The sequence below is a fragment of the Stigmatopora argus genome, chromosome 6 (genome assembly GCF_051989625.1).
Source record: "Stigmatopora argus isolate UIUO_Sarg chromosome 6, RoL_Sarg_1.0, whole genome shotgun sequence".
NCBI lineage: Eukaryota > Metazoa > Chordata > Actinopteri > Syngnathiformes > Syngnathidae > Stigmatopora > Stigmatopora argus.
This window is the reverse complement of record NC_135392.1, coordinates 17689380-17705426: the sequence shown is the minus strand read 5'-3', so window position 1 is coordinate 17705426 and position 16047 is coordinate 17689380. Positions and strand designations below refer to the sequence as shown.

The following is a 16047-nucleotide window of genomic DNA, read 5'->3' as shown; positions in this document are numbered from 1 at the left end:
TACTATTTGGCATGCTTTTTTTAAAGCTTGCTACTGCTCCAGAGTGATTTTAAAAAAAAAGAATTTTCCAATGATTAGATTATGGGTGACACACATCCATGTGATACTTAAAGGACTTAGTATATAAAAGCAATGGATTTGTCATATTGAAGAGGTGCAACAAAACAAACGAAGACGTGACACAGGGCCAGGACACACCATGCTGGGTCATGCTGCTCTGGGAGATTTATTCAGTGATTTTCCATTTTTATATATGTATATTTTTTCCAACTTCCGCTCTTGTCAAGGAGTGGGACAGTTAAGCAGCAAGAATCACATTTGCTCAACATTATCACCATCCTGCCCCATAGTAGCAGAATAATTTCATCATCCTCTTCCTCAGAGAAATTCTCCTCAAACTAGAAAATTTGTTTACATTACATTGTTTGACTGATTTTGGAAAGCACAAACATTCCAGCAACACACTCTAGGATTAAGTCCTGGCTTGGTAACAATCAAAGGGGGGAAAGCATGACCTTTTGCATAGTATTAAATGAACAAATACATTGAATCCTTTATTTACACTTATTGTATAGATTTGGAAAAAAATAGATATCCTTAAAACAAAGATCAACACTTAAAATCACTTACCCAATAAATGGCTAAGCATATATGCCAAACGGGTAGTTAGCTGGCATGTCACTTTTTCTTGGTTCCACATACTGCATGCTGCTAAATACAATACACCGAAGCAGGTGAGAGAGTATATTGTAAGAAATTACATTTATACCATCATTATCTTCTAATTGATTGAATTTAATAACTCAGAAATGATGGAAGAAAAAGCTAATTTTTGACAGAAGAACCTCCAAAGAAGCTCAATTGGCATGATTCAGAAAATCTAGGGTGACATTTGAGATCATTTTAAAGGAGCTAGCATTAAAATTAAATAAATAAAACCCTAATTTTTAGTAACATTTGTTGAAGCAGTCAGTATAAACCTGAAATAAGGACTGTAGTCTGATAGAGAAAAACAATATTGTGGCAAATATTTGTTAAAAAAATTCCCAGCTGGGGATGCACACCATTTTTTTTTCCAACAACATACAAGGCACACATTAAAAATAGTCCTAATGGGATTGAATCATGACCAATTCATGGCGACAGGAGTGTTAAATATCACAAGGTGTTGATACCAATACATACCTAATACCGCTAAAAATCTTTCCATTTCCCCTATGGGAAAATAGCGTTAGTATATTTAAATGTCATGCTGTGGCTTAACTTCTGATCAACCATTGTAACAAGAGACAGAAAAAAATACTTTGGAGGTTCCACTGTGTTTTCAGCATGTTGGCTTTTTATTGTATTGCTGTATATGAGTTGGTGGTTACTGTTCTGATTATTTTTAACAGACAAATAATCGCTTAAATAAACAACAAAGATGTTGTTTCTTGGTCAACTTCATTATTTTTCGACAGGCCTGAGCAAACTGGTAAAGCTTGTGCACCCTCCCCACATGGGATCAGACGAGGATGAACGAAATGCGACAGCTAGATGATTTGAATTCTATATTAAATTTACTGAATAGAAAAATTTTTATCGTTTGCATATGAGCCTATAGAACACGCCGTGCTTGCCAGTGACTTCAGTTAGTAAAAGAAAGAGTACAGGCTTGTTTAAAGTGGCCTATCCCTTGAGAGTGCAATATGTTGTTGTTATTGTTTTTTTAGTTTTTGTTTTTTAAACGTTCCCTCTCCTGTTCATGTGGTTCAGTCAAAGCACAATAAATATTACAACAATAATTAAGCACAGCTGAGATGTTAGAGTACTGTATATTCCATGATGGCAGGAAGACAAGCTCTGTTAAAACACACAAAAGCACATCTAGATTTTACACCACATAATTTGTCATTCATAACCAAACAGTGCAGAAAGTCTTTTTTTTCAGAATATATGCATATATGTATATAAGAAAAGAGCCAAAGCAACATTCCATTTGTATGTCATTGTTTATCACTGGAGATGTTTAAAAATGGCCCAAGAGCAATGTTGGGGCTGTTTTTTGGGGGGGTAGAAAAAAAATCAAATGAATATGAATTAAATTCATAAATTTAAAAAACAAACACACATTTTGTAATTATTTTAACAAAGAACCTATTAAAATATTTCTATTGCAAAAGCAAATGGGCCATTTTATGAAAATTGGACCACCAAAGTTTAGAAACACAAAATATCATGCATACTGATCATGAAAAGGCTCACAAAAAAGGGTCATTTCAACATCTTCTAAGATCCCAAGATGGGCAAATCACTTAAAAAAAGTTGTATTCCTTTCCTTGAACCATTTCACATCCCAAGAAATAAGAAGCCTTAAAACTCAATGCACAAGCTCCATGTTTATCAAAATTAAACACCCAAATCCATTTGAACTCAGCAACATGAGAATCATGAATCAAATATCTCCTTTGGGATAATTTGTATAAACTAAAGTGTCTTTCAATTTTTTAAAACCAGTTTAGCGCTGGCAATATAATGTTTGGTTTCACATTTATATCATGAGTAAACCCACAAAAAAAGTTTCACAAGCCATGGCCAACAAAACACATTGTTTATTGTAAAACTCGAGTGGCTCTCCATACCAGGGAAAAATTTCATGTATTCTAAATATTTGGCCAATAAGGATAATTCTGACACCGAGGCGCTATTTTTGGACCTTTTTTTCTATTTTAAGGGGTCCCTTGAAGACAAAATAATCAATGTCACCTGCCGTCATACAACTCTGTCATACGCAGCTGGGTATGATGACAATTAGGCTTTTTTCAAGTCAATGATGATGACAAAGCCTATGTCCAATTATTATTACATTTGGAAATCTATGAAAGTACTAATTCACACAAAATTTGGAACTTTTTGAGTTTTCACCATGTAAGCGGAGCATGCAAGCAATATTTGATGATTCCTCGGAACACTAAGAATTCATCTTGAAAAGCTAAGGTTGGTCGAAATCAGGGCACAAGAATCCATTCATTTACTGATTTTCTGTACCGCCTATCCTCAAAAAGGTCACTGGGACTGCAGGAGCCTATCGCAGCAAACTACAGGCACCAGGCGGGGGACACCATGAATTGGTGACCATCGAATTACACGGGACAAGGACATGGGCAACCATTCACGCTCACACTCATACCTCGGGGTAATTTAGAATGATTAACCAACCTACCATGCATGTGTTTGGGAGGTAACCAAAGTACCTGGAGAATATCCATACAAGCCCGTGCAGAACATGCAAACTCCACATAGGAATGTCTGAACCTGGGATTGAACCCTCGATCTCAGAACTGAGGCCGATGCGCTAACCACTTGATCACCAGGCCACCCACAAAAATCCACTTTGCATAAAAATGTGAAAATTGGAAGCCTTATCTCTATTGTTTTTCTCTAAACTAAACTACAACCCCATTTTTTGTGCAAATATTACTGAATTTGGACCAAGACGGGTGGCAACGATAGATGATTAATTTTCAATTGAGTTTTCATCGCTGCATAGTGCACAGAAATCTAAAGCAACGTTGAACACGCAAAACTATTTGTTAAATGAGTACTTTATGGTATAGCACTTGTACTCTTTCAATTGGAAAATGAAACAGAGTGAAACCAGTCACTTTTTTGTCTAAAAATAGCCTACCGTGCTGTGTGGATGTTTGTCTCTGATAGAGGAAATACAATAACTTGAAATGTCTGTATTACATCAATAAGAAAGCAACACAATGTATATGTTTCAAAAGGTTTTTGTAAGGTCATTATATATTAATATATTACTTTTGGATGTGATACAAGCAGTTCATTTTTGAAGGTCCTGATATCAACCTTTAAAATGGGTAATATATACATTATATAGTTCATTTTTATTACTTATAAAATGAGGGAAGAAGTGTCAGCCAAAGAAAAGTTAGCGATTGATAGAATTTTACTCACTGTCACTTTGGAGGCCTATTCTTTTTTCTTAAGAAAAAAAACAAAGCAAAAACAAAGGCAACTCCATCCCAACAATCATAAAGTATAATGCTAAGATTCCACATTTACTATCATTATAGTTTGGTTTATTTTTGTTTCTTAATCCTCTAAAAATATCTACAATATTCCATAAGATAGCAGGCATATTCCATCTTTTTCTTATTTTTTACTTTTTCCCTATTTTTTTGTTATTTTTCATTTTGTTTTGATCCTCAGCGTAATAATAACACGCCATCTGAGTTTAGGCATCCTTCTTCTAGAAACCAGGATGTATACCTCTAAGTGGCTTGTAAACAAATTACATTCTCTTTTAAGACATAAATAAGTACTTTCGAGCCATTCAAAGCAGGAACAAGGCAACATGCCGACAAACAAAGATAAAACTCTCTCTACTGTAAATATATTTATGTGTTCATATTTATAGAATATAGTCCTCATTAATGCTCATAAATTCCCATTGAACTATTTTTGCGCTCCTCTTTTCTTTTCGGGGGAGTGGTGGGTTGAAGGTGCAAAGCTGCTGTGCAAGTTGAGCCCTGGCACCCAGTTAAATGATCATATGTCATATGATCATGCCACACAGATGAAGAAGAAGAAGAGGAGGAAGCTGTCCTTATTCCATGATAAAATAATCCAAATGGAGAAGTGGTAAGGGACTTACCCTTTTAAATAAAACACAGTCAATGTACATTCATGCAGGAGCGACAATAATAACATAACAATAATATTAATCAGAATTTAATAATGAGGATGGGGGAGGTTCCAGTGCTTGTCTTCCTCGTTATTGTAATCAGTTTGCTTCTCTGCGCGAGCAAGACAACCACAAATACAAGATGGCTGTCACTTTTTCCTCTTCATTTTTTTTTTTGGGAGGGGGGATATATACCGGTTACTTGGGGGAGCTGATGGTTCCGAAACCAGGAGGTTAGAGACTGGTCTCACAGCTGTGCAAAGGGCTGGCGGGACTGGACGAGGCTGCTGATTTACTGGTGTCGATGGTGAGGTTGATGCCACTATCGATAGCGTTGTTGTTCTTGTTGGGCGACGACGGCTGGCTGGAGTACTTCCTCCTCCGGCGAGCCGAGTCATCATCCGTGTCATCGATGAGAGGGATATTGGGCGTGGAGTCCTCTATCCTAAACTCAGGCTGAGTCATGAAGTTGTGGATGGAGGTGCGAGAGTCGGGCTTCTCCAGGCCTTCATAGAGGGAGCTGCGGAATGCGTTCACGACACGGATCTGCCAAGGGGGAGAAAAGCAAATGTGGGTGGTTAAGTCAAGGCTGGACGTTGTGGAGTGGGGAGGAACGTGGAAGTTAGATAAAATCCAATATATGGGCTCTCAATGTTAGCCATCGCATTGGTGTTGGGTAAAACATCGCTACTAATTTAAGTCCCAAAACATTTTGACACTAAGAGGTTCATTCGTGGATAAAATACCATTTTGTGAATTTTGCCATTCAGTACCATGCGTAAAACCACTCAGACGGTAAACAAAATAATTAAAAAAAATCGAAGAAAAAAAATCATTTATCCAATGTGTAATACTAGTGAAGAAAAATGGAAATATTTAGCAAAGTTGCCGTAAGCAGGCTAAATAGCTATTGTCAGACTATTTAAAATGCCAGTTCTATTTTACCCAATCAAATGCAAGTATATCAGATTGTTCCACGTACTTGTCACACATTGCACAAATGCACCGTCAGTGGCGTAATTTTTCCAAGTGCATCATCGTTTACGTGATGTACACGCATGGCGTCACTGAGGTCACGTTTGTCACACAATTGTAGCGGTCAGGAGGGGTGTCATTTTATGTTTAAATCTTATTTTCTCCGTTTGCACATTGTTTGAGCAAAATGTTCTCTCACGGAAATCATTTATACTAGTTCTTGTCTGTCTCTTTAAGCCTAGCATGACCATCGAAACTGCGTGTACATGTGTACATGAATGAATATGTTGGCCATTATTTATTTAGTAAAGTGCAAAATCAATGTGTCCGCTTATTTGACCATTAACGTAAACTTTTAACTACAGGTACTTTTTCCATAAGATGTCTTCAAGGTCACTTAAGGGCAGTTGAAAATCCCTGGTTAATCTCATCTGAAAGTGTTGTTGGCTCTGTTGGGATAATGCATAATTCGACCAATATTCTTTTGGTCAAATAGTTCAGAAAAACAAACTCATGTAATATAATCTTTACGCATTCACTATTTTAGTGTTGATTCCAATTTTGACGAATTTAATTGAATGCTTTTATTAGGGGAATTAGTACCTTGGTTTGTCAACATAATGGTTTTTATCATAATTGTAGATTTTTACATGCTACTCACGTTAAAAATAAGTAAACAATCTGTTAGAATATATATTGTGGCTTTCACATCACGGAGCTTTGGTAATGAGACTAAATGATTCTGATCAGATTTGTTTTCAGTGTTGTGGACCTAAATGGAAGGTAATTTGCAGGGTTTTTTTCACCTCCAAAATAGTCCTATGAAACAAGCATGCATGATTTGTTTTCTCACCAAAGTGACAGAAATATAAAACATCACCAAATCTATTCTTCAGTTCAGTTAAAATCCAAATATTTAAACAAAAACTGTTGTAGTTTTTGCAAAAATCTATATATTGTTATCTATATATTGTTTTTCCCAGAACCAATACGGAAACTCAAATTGAGTGACATCAGGTCTCTAACTTATTCCATTGGAAGTTGACAAGGTGAGAGGAAGTCTTCTTTGTGCTTTCCCAAATCATTCTAAAGTCCACTGAAGTTGGGAGCGTGCAATAAAGGTAAACTGTGAGGAGAGTAACAATCAAAAAGAAAGAAAACAATCACAAATGCTCGTTATAAGTATACGCTTTTAGTCCAATGTGCAGTATACCTAGAAACAAGCCACGTTAATAAATACAGTGCTCACAGAAAGAAAACTGCACACAAAAAACTGCACACAAGGAAACAAAATTAAGAAATGCATGGTTGTCAACCACCACTTTGTATCCCACCGTTTAACCTCCATTTCTCAGCACAATATGTGCTTTCGTATGTTCCATCTCAACACTACACTGACCATCTGCACATTACAAATACACACTGGATTATTTACAATTCAGAGTTTACAAAGATAACATTATAATGTTAAATTTTGATTGACACTGTTTTCATTTAGGCAGAGGCAGAGATGCCAGCACGTCTGCCTCACACCTCAAAAGTCACGGTTTAAATTATGGGATTTGGGCTTCTCCGAGTGCTTGCATGAGTTTTCTCTGGGTACTCTGGAATCTTTCCAGATTCCCCCAAAAATCAATGCTCGGCTGTTTAACATGCTATATTCTCGATAGATGTGATTATGAGTGTGAAAGGTTGTTTTTTTCAGTTTTTGATTGTGCCCTGTGATTGGCTGGCCTACACAACCTGCCCATTATAAGATGGGCTAGGCTTCAGCACCCCATTGACCCTCATAAAGATAACCATTAATGAAATATGGTGTTATTTTTTTCCATTCCGTTCCAAAAACATGCATGGTAGGCTGGTTGGAAATTCTAAATTGCCTAGTTTTGAGTGAGCGTGAATGGTTGTTACTCTTAGTGTGACTCAATTTGGCCTGCAATTTGCTGGCAACCAATTTATGCTTAGCCTAGTTAGCTGGGATACCAGGCTCCAGCATTCCCCATGACCCTAGTGAGGATGAGCGGTATGGGAAATGAATGAATGGGAATATATATTACATTAATTATCTGACAGTGTCAATCAAAATACCATTAACAAATTAGATGTATTGTACTGTACAACCTTATGTTTGATGTATTTTAGTAATGCTTTCAACTCTGCCCATATTTAATACAACTTTCACTAAAGTACGCAATATCTGGAGGAGGATCCACAACTACAAATCCATAGTTTGACGCGGTGGGATACAATTCAGAAGAATATCGCATGCAAGTTGGAGGAAATCTGGTGGGTCAGTAAGGAGGAAGGAGGTTAGATCCAAGCTTTCCATTCAGGTGCTCTATAAAAACCAAAGTGTACCAGAGCCAACTCTGCTGGGCCGGTGTCCACACAGTCTGTGTGGGACAGACATATATATATGTGGAGCACAGGGTGGTCCCAGAAAATCATGGGGATGGTTTGCACACTTACACAAGCAGTGCAGGAGTAGATGGCTCATAACAACACAAAACAGCACACCAGTGTTGTGTGGCAATGAGCAAACATTGCCATGTATAAAAATGATGACAACAGGGAGTCACAAAACAAGGGACATGCAACAAGAAACCATTGTCACAAAACACATAGATGGGAACAAGAGATAACATAACGTTGTATTACTGTTATTATTTTAATCCGGTCTGACAGCATCAACCCCATGCATGCATTTGTACACATTCAAGTAAGAACAACAGATTTTTATTAATATGCACTACGTATTGAGGTATTTTAATGGTGGAAATGGTTCATGTGAAAAGCTTTAAGATTATTAAAATTTATATATATATATATATATATATATATATATATATATATATATATATATATATATATATATATATATATATATATGTTATTTAATTCCAAAATAAGATTTAATTTGAAATATGTCGGCTTCTAAGATAAGTTGACCATCATAAAAATACAAAAAAAGTAAGAATTGTTAATTGTCAGTGACTTTTTTTTCTTGGACTGTAATGCCAGAAACTAGTATTTTATTTTGGAAAATACCTAAACATAAAGTAAATACTTCAAGCCTAGTTTCTTTTTATTGCTATAGTAATTAAGGGCTATATAAATAAAGGTGATTTGACTGATTTACAGTTCAATACTTTTTATCCTGAGTAGAGTTAAGATGCTACTGCTATTGTTTCTAGTTCAGGATTGACTTGACACCTGAAATTAAACAATCATAGCTAGATCATCCTAGTAATGTCAGTGTCCTGAAATATAAGTGTATTTATATTTGGTGGCCTGGCGGCAGAGTGGTTAGCGCGCCACCATCAAAGTTCTGGGGTCGAAGGTTTGATCCCTAGTATGGGCTCCAACGCCCCCACGACTCTTGTGAGGTTAAGCAGTTCACAAAATGAATGAATTAATGTATTTAGAAGGGTTTTCACTGTATTCACATTTTAGAATAACTTGAAATAACTAAAAAGGCGGAAATACTGACAATGTTAGTATTGTTAAAAAGTGGTAATTTAAAGAGTGATTATTTTTACTTTAGTGTAAATAGTAAACATAAAATTATAATCTTTGCATTCCAAATGTACATTTTTGCCTTCTGAAATATATTAATGTTTCTAACTGACAATGACGATATCCGTCAACGAATTAAAGGTACGTATTAGCAAATGTTGTACTCATACTGGAGATTAAGTATAATAATTCAATTTAAAATATGCTTTTTAGTCATGTATTGGATCCTCATTAATATATTGTATGTATCATCAAAAATGTGACATAATGTGACAGGATGTCTGACATGTAACATTGATGGAGAGAAAACAGCGGGAGGTTGAATTAAGCAATTATAACTTTAGGTGTCGATGACGACTTGTATGTACTACATCCTTACCATGGTGAGATGATGTTCAATTACACGACAACAAGAAGAAAAGGGTAGGAAATGAGTGCATTTTATGTGTCTTCAGATTTACATTTGATAATTTAATGAATAAATCAAGGAAGTGGGTAGATTAAAATACCTAGTGTTTGTTTACACTTTTGTGTAAAAGAAAGTAACGTTTTTTAATCATAGGTATCATATGCTATATCATTTAATTAACTAAATTGATTTGAATTCCAAGTGAACCATAACCAAAGGAGGATCGACCGCAGTAAGATTAAAACTTTCAGGATTGTGAGAATTTTTGTCACCCAAAACTTTAAAAGAGTGCCATCCTTTTATTAGTTCCATTGAATGAATCATTTAAATGTTCATAAGCACACATTTTGAAAAAAAATCGAAAAAAACCTAAATGCAAAACCTTAAGGTATACTTACATTTAGTATTTTGCTATCTATTGGGATAATTGTATCTTAATCCAGAAATTATGTTTAGTGTGCAATTCGTCAGATTTATTTATTATTATTTTTTGCAAAAGCTCTATTCAGTCTTGCATAAAATAAAATAACTCTGCTAATGCTAATAAATTCAAGATTATTAGAAGAGAGAATTCTGAAACTACTGCTCATACTTGAATGTTTAGCAAAGGTAGATTTAGTTTGAGTAAATGTCCGTCAAGACACAAATGGGTTGGGTAGGATGCCAGTGGTGAGGGTTCAGGTCAAGTGGAGATGGAGGTTGAGGGTGTGTGGGGGAGGGGGACTTTTACAGGAATATGAGCAGAGGGAGACAAACTCACAACCTGAAATGTCACGCCGTGGGTATCACCCTTAGTCCCGCGCTCCTAGCACTCTGAGGAAACAGACAACATATTGACCAATGAGAGGACAGTACACCTGAGCGTGACCAGCAACAATACAGAAATATGCAAATAAAAAAGCAGAACGAAAGCAGAATAAAAATTAAATTAAAAAAATTAAAAAAAATCAGAGACATCAACTCTCCTCCAAACTCTCAAAATTGGTTTAAACGGTTAATAAAGTAGAACCACAAAAGTTCATTCATTCATTTTCTAAACCGGGGAGAACAAGCGAACTCCACCCAGTGAACTCCGACCTGGGAACAAACCCCCGGCCCTAGAACTGTGAGGCTGGCGCGCTAAAAAAGTCGAGTTTGTTCAAAATATATTTTGCAAATGACAGACTGGGGTGGTGTGTGTAAAATGTTGCTTTGAGCTGTTTGTCGCTTTCTCTCTTCCGTTGCATTATGTTAGACACATTATTAAAAGAGTAACCAACAGTGCTTGTAACAGATTTACAAAACCCTTTTGCATTAAAAGGAACTCATTTCAATAATGTTCTATTTTAATAATTACAGCAGAGATGGCAAAGCATCTCCAAGAATTTCAATTTAAAAACATTATACCACAAATGTTGCCAATGGTATTTAACATTTGGATTCCAGTTTACACCTTTTTACATCTTTGATAGTGGTTATGTTATGTTACGTAGTAAGTATCGAAGTCCCCCTCGCCTGCGGTACCCGGTCTTTTGGTCGCCCGGGAGGTTATTGATAATTACCATTTAAATCGTTGCTCAAATTCCCTAAATACAAATTGCGAATTATTATTTAGTCATACTTAATGCCCTATTAATTATTAGGCTAAAGAAAAGCTCAAAATTTCCCGTACTTTTATTGTGTTTTGTTGGAGAACTTGTTAAGACCCTGACTGACGTCCCTTCCTAAGGGGACAACTCATGTACATACAAACTCTTATACACTCACACGTCCGCTCAGTGAAACTGCTCATGGCCATTGTTGGCTTTTATTGATGCGTAGACCGTGTTGTTTTACCTTGTTTTGTCGCCGGTCTTTTGGTCGCCGTTTTTTTTGGTCGCCAGTCTTTTGGTCGCCCGTTGTTTGGGTCCGGGCGACCAAAAGACCGGCGACCAAAAGACCGCGACCAAAACACCGCGACCAAAACACCGGCAACCAAACGACCGCACACGCGCGCCTGCTGCCCATAGTTGGCTGGGATAGGCTCTAGCATCCCTGTGACCCTTTTGACCATAAGCGGAACAAAAATGAATGAATGAACACGTGTAACATGTTGGCACTTTTGTGCTTAATATATTAATAAAAAATGAATAAAAAATGAATAAAAAAATTAAAAATAATTAATCAACAGCCAATTTTACACTTTGACATGGCAATAGAGCTGAAGTTTTAGGAGATTAATGGACATCTTGCATGAGTTGCATTCAACTTTGAAGGTTTCTACTTTTTTTTAGGATGAAGGAGCGGACATCCCTGAATGCAAGCAGACAGACAAGCAGACGGACAGAGTTCTGACTCACGGCCAGTAGACGGAGCAGCAGAGGCAGCAGCAGTGCTTGTAGGAGAGGAAAGGGCATTGGACAAGGACACGTGACTAGGACTAGAAACATTGGTTACATCCTGGTTCTGGCTGGTTGTGGACGACTGGCGTCTTAGAGCTCCTGCCCCCTGAAAGGAGGTGCCACTCTTGAAGGTGTTGACTACTTCGATCTGCGGGGAGGAGAGAGCAGCATAGAAGAGGACAAATGGCAGCTCAGCTTGAGCGTGGCGAGCCCATAGAAAATAACAGATACAAATGTAAAAGAAGTGCTGATTGTGATGAAACAAGGATGAAGATAATGGTGTTGCATTGCTTCAGCAAAATCCCGTCTAGCCACACACAAAAAGTGTTCCATTTTGAAATTTCCCTGAAAGCCATCTTTTTGTAGTACATGCATTTTATTTATCAACAAACAACTTTTTAAAAATATTGTATTTAATATTAATTGGTCTAATAGTAATGTAATCCAAGGCATTACAATTTTTTTAAATTTTACTCCATTATTTATAAACATTTACTTCCATTTTACCTAACTGTTGATGTTCGAAGTAAACTGGTAGTATAAGTAAACTATCACATTGTGATAATTCAAGCATTTAAATTAGATTTCATGTTTTGATTTATTAAGTATTTAATTCATAAAAGAACCCATCAAATTATTAAATTAAAGATTGTGTGCTTATATGCTGGTTATTTTTCCAACCTAAATTAATATCAAAATTATTTTTAGAATACTAAAAAATAATTTTAATAAAATGATGGCATTCATATACAAATGCATTTAGCACATACTGTAAAAAATCAGGCTATTGGCATTTAATTTAAAAAAACTTGGAACTGTGTAAGTTAGGGGTTTTAGAATCGTCACTGCCCAAAATGTCAACTCGTGTCTGTCTTCAGTTGGCATACATTATTCTGCCCGTTTCTTATTAAGTCCCGCCTGTCTGTAATGTCATGATTTTCAGTCATATATGAACAGTTCTTGAGTGGATGTGGCATATTTACTTTTTGTGGTGTTAAGATGTCTATATTTCAAGACTTCCTTTCCAAATTCTGAGTGTTTTATTTTTTTTCTGCCTCAAACGTATTTCTTTCCCTGAAGCCGTGTGGGAAATAAGTCTGTGCAACCATTGTGATGTGGTCGCTCCACAATGGGCTGTCAAAAAGCAGTTTCAGATGCCATGATAATATAAAACCATTGCGCACAAAACAATAAAATTTTCTTGAATATCACAGTGATATCAGTCTGCAGAGCTTAGGGTCCAGGAACCATCTTGAGGGTGATCCATCCATCCAGTTACTTTCCTACACCAAGCAACAGTTGAGTATCTGTGAACTTAATTCACCATGAAATCATGCATGTTCCATTCCGGGTTTCGATAACAAACATTTTGCAACAATTAGACTTAGTAGGGGATGCCATATGATTTAAAATGCGTAGGAACATCTCACCTGAGTCTGAATACGGTTGAGTCCTCGGAACCAGAGGATCTGCCCTCGTCTTAGCTCCCTCTCAGCGTGGTCGATCTCCTCGTTGTCCTCATTTATGTCCTCCTCCGGGAGTTCGTCTTTTTGGCTGAGCTGGCCGGCACGCCGCAGGAAGCGCAGCTTGCTGTTGGGGACTGACGCAATCACCTGAGACAAAGATAAACATTTTAAAATTCTATCTGAGAGTGTGTGTGCATGTGCGTGAGTGATTTAATACATGATAAATGCAAACAATAAAAGTGATCTGTATGATGTACAATTAAAGATGAACAGTGATTTGCTGTGTAATTTTGGAATTAAGTACATTTTTTAAACATTGGTTAATTACATAGGTTATATTTCAAAGAGAAAAGCTCATATTAACTTCATTCATAATCACAAGACTTAAATTTAAAACAAAAAAGGGACTCTTTTCAGACATTCATTCATTTTCCAAACCGCTTATCCTCACAAGAGTTATAGGGATGCTGGAGCCTGTCCCAGCTAACTAGGTGCACCAGCTGGGGGACGCCCTGAATTGGTGGCCAGCCAATCGCAGGGCACAAAGAGACGTACTGCGATCCTTCACCACGTCGCGGCTTCAACATTCGAGGCTTCTGTACATCGCGTTTTTTATATTAAACAAAAAAAATCATAAAAATGTCAAAATTCACGCTGAAACTCGCAAGTGGAAGACAGGAGATGAACAGTGGTGGAAGAAAGAATGACGCTTAATACAAACAGCCTACAAGTATGTCGTCTTGCTTTTTCCTATTTTCTTCGGATTATATTTTGCATCACGCACAGAAAGACTATGCCGAGCCTATTCCAGCATGCCTTTTTTCATCTAAGGCATCATAAATGAATCTACCGTGCATTACATAAAGAAAGACAAAGGGAACATTCGGAAAACGTCAACGATATATTTTTATAAGGACACTAAGCGAGTGGTAAACACTAGGAATAAAATAAAGTCATCATTAAGATGGAGAATGGGCTACTGGTCTGAATCACAGACAATAGGGAGAAATCCCTCTGTATACCAACATGCTTGGAATGAAGACAATGACGATGAACCTCAGTCTCGCACCAGTGCAGCAAGTGAGCCTTGTGGTTTGATTGCAAGCAAGGGCTGGTTTGAAATGTTGAAGAAGAGGTGTTTCGCTTTATGGGGAGGCCTCCTCGGCAGACCAAGAGGCAGGGAAATTATTTGTTCAGGAAGAGTTCCCCAATATAATTGAAGCAAATAGTTATCTTCCGAAGCAAGTTTTTAACATGGAAGAGACTGGCCTTTTTTGGAAGAGGATGCCTTCGCAGTCATTTTTTTTTCTAAGATGAACTGAAAGTGCCAGAGTTCAAGGTTCACAGGGATCGCCTGACACTCATCATGTGTTGGAATGCTGCTGGCTGGCTTCATGATAAAGACAGCCTTAATCTAAAAGTTTGACTGTCCTCATTCTTTAAAAAACAAGAACAAAGCCTTGCTGCCTGTCTACTGGATGAGCAATAGGAAAGCCTGGCTCACGAAAGCCCTCACAAAGGACTAGTTCCTAAAATTCATCATCCCGAATCCGAAGCTGTACCCCGCTGATAGGGGGCTGCCTTCAGGGTTCTCCTTCTACTGGAGTGTGCATGACTTGGACTAAAACTCCCATTACCCTGTTTTTTATATTAATATCAAGCAGAAAGGAACCATTTTCACTGTGAGTACAGTATTTAAAGAATGTTCACTTTTTTATATATAGATTATTATTAGATGTTAATTAATTGGAGTCTTTTCATATGCTTTTAACTGTAATATTGAATTGGCGAGCCACGTGAGCCATTCTGGCTCCAAAAAACACAAGTGTCAACGCCATAAACCAGCAGCTTCTTGACCTTATCCCGGGAAAGGAGGGGGTCTACAAATCTATTGACCGCACACCTAACCCCGCACACCTGGCACAACATTATTGAACTCCCTCAAACCACCCGGTTTGCTCAAGGTTGGAGCTCCAATTATACTCATCCGAAATCTGGTGCCACTGAATCAATGCAATGGTACCCGCTTCGTAGCGACATCTCTTCAACGAATCTTTATTGAAACAAAAATACTGACCGGCAGTGGGAAAGGAGAAACTTTTTATTCCACGCATGAACCTCTACCCATCAAATCAAGACGTTGGAATATAGGGCTGCCGTTCCCAGTCCCAAGTGAAGCTATGCTTTGCTATGTCCATCAACAAATCCCAAGGACAAACATTATACGTTGCAGTTGTTGTTTTTCACACGGTCAGCTCTACGTCGCCAGCTCGCATGTCGGCTCTTCATCAAAGCTGTTCCTATTCTCTCCAAAAACCCTTGCGAAAAGCTTTGTTTACAAAGAAGTTCTACAATCCCCCAATACCTCCTCTCGCCAAACTTCTGATCCTCTATGACTAGTTCTACTCTGTACTAACTCTACATGCTAAAAAATACAAATCCACTATTCACAAAGCGTTTTCGTAATACAACCCCGTTGAAATGATACACATATACAAACATGGCTCTTTGTAAGTAGAGTAGACCATTTCAAGGAATACCACACACTCAAATCAACTGTTTGCCTGTTCCCTGATGGATGCACGCGTACCAACAACCTCGCCCAAGTAGAAGGGCTCTTCTGCTTGTATTGAA

The 16047-nt window shown here is 37.3% G+C and overlaps 1 protein-coding gene across 11 annotated transcripts in view; it reads right to left on the bottom strand.

Annotated features, from left to right (window-relative positions):
- Window positions 1-202: 202 nt before the first annotated feature.
- The window catches only part of atp2b2 (ATPase plasma membrane Ca2+ transporting 2), a 126797-nt gene continuing 110952 nt past the window's right edge, over window positions 203-16047 (bottom strand). For 8 of the 11 annotated variants that reach the window (XM_077603794.1, XM_077603793.1, XM_077603792.1 and 5 more), the window contains 2 exons: window positions 13378-13560; window positions 203-5233 (listed from right to left, as the gene is read on the bottom strand). In XM_077603794.1, the coding sequence (XP_077459920.1) occupies window positions 4922-5233; window positions 13378-13560 (495 nt within the window). In that variant the 3' untranslated portion in view covers window positions 203-4921. Of the gene's footprint in view, window positions 5234-10350; window positions 10401-11905; window positions 12096-13377; window positions 13561-16047 lie in introns of all 11 variants that reach the window. The other 3 variants (XM_077603797.1, XM_077603801.1, XM_077603802.1) reach the window with 2 other exon arrangements.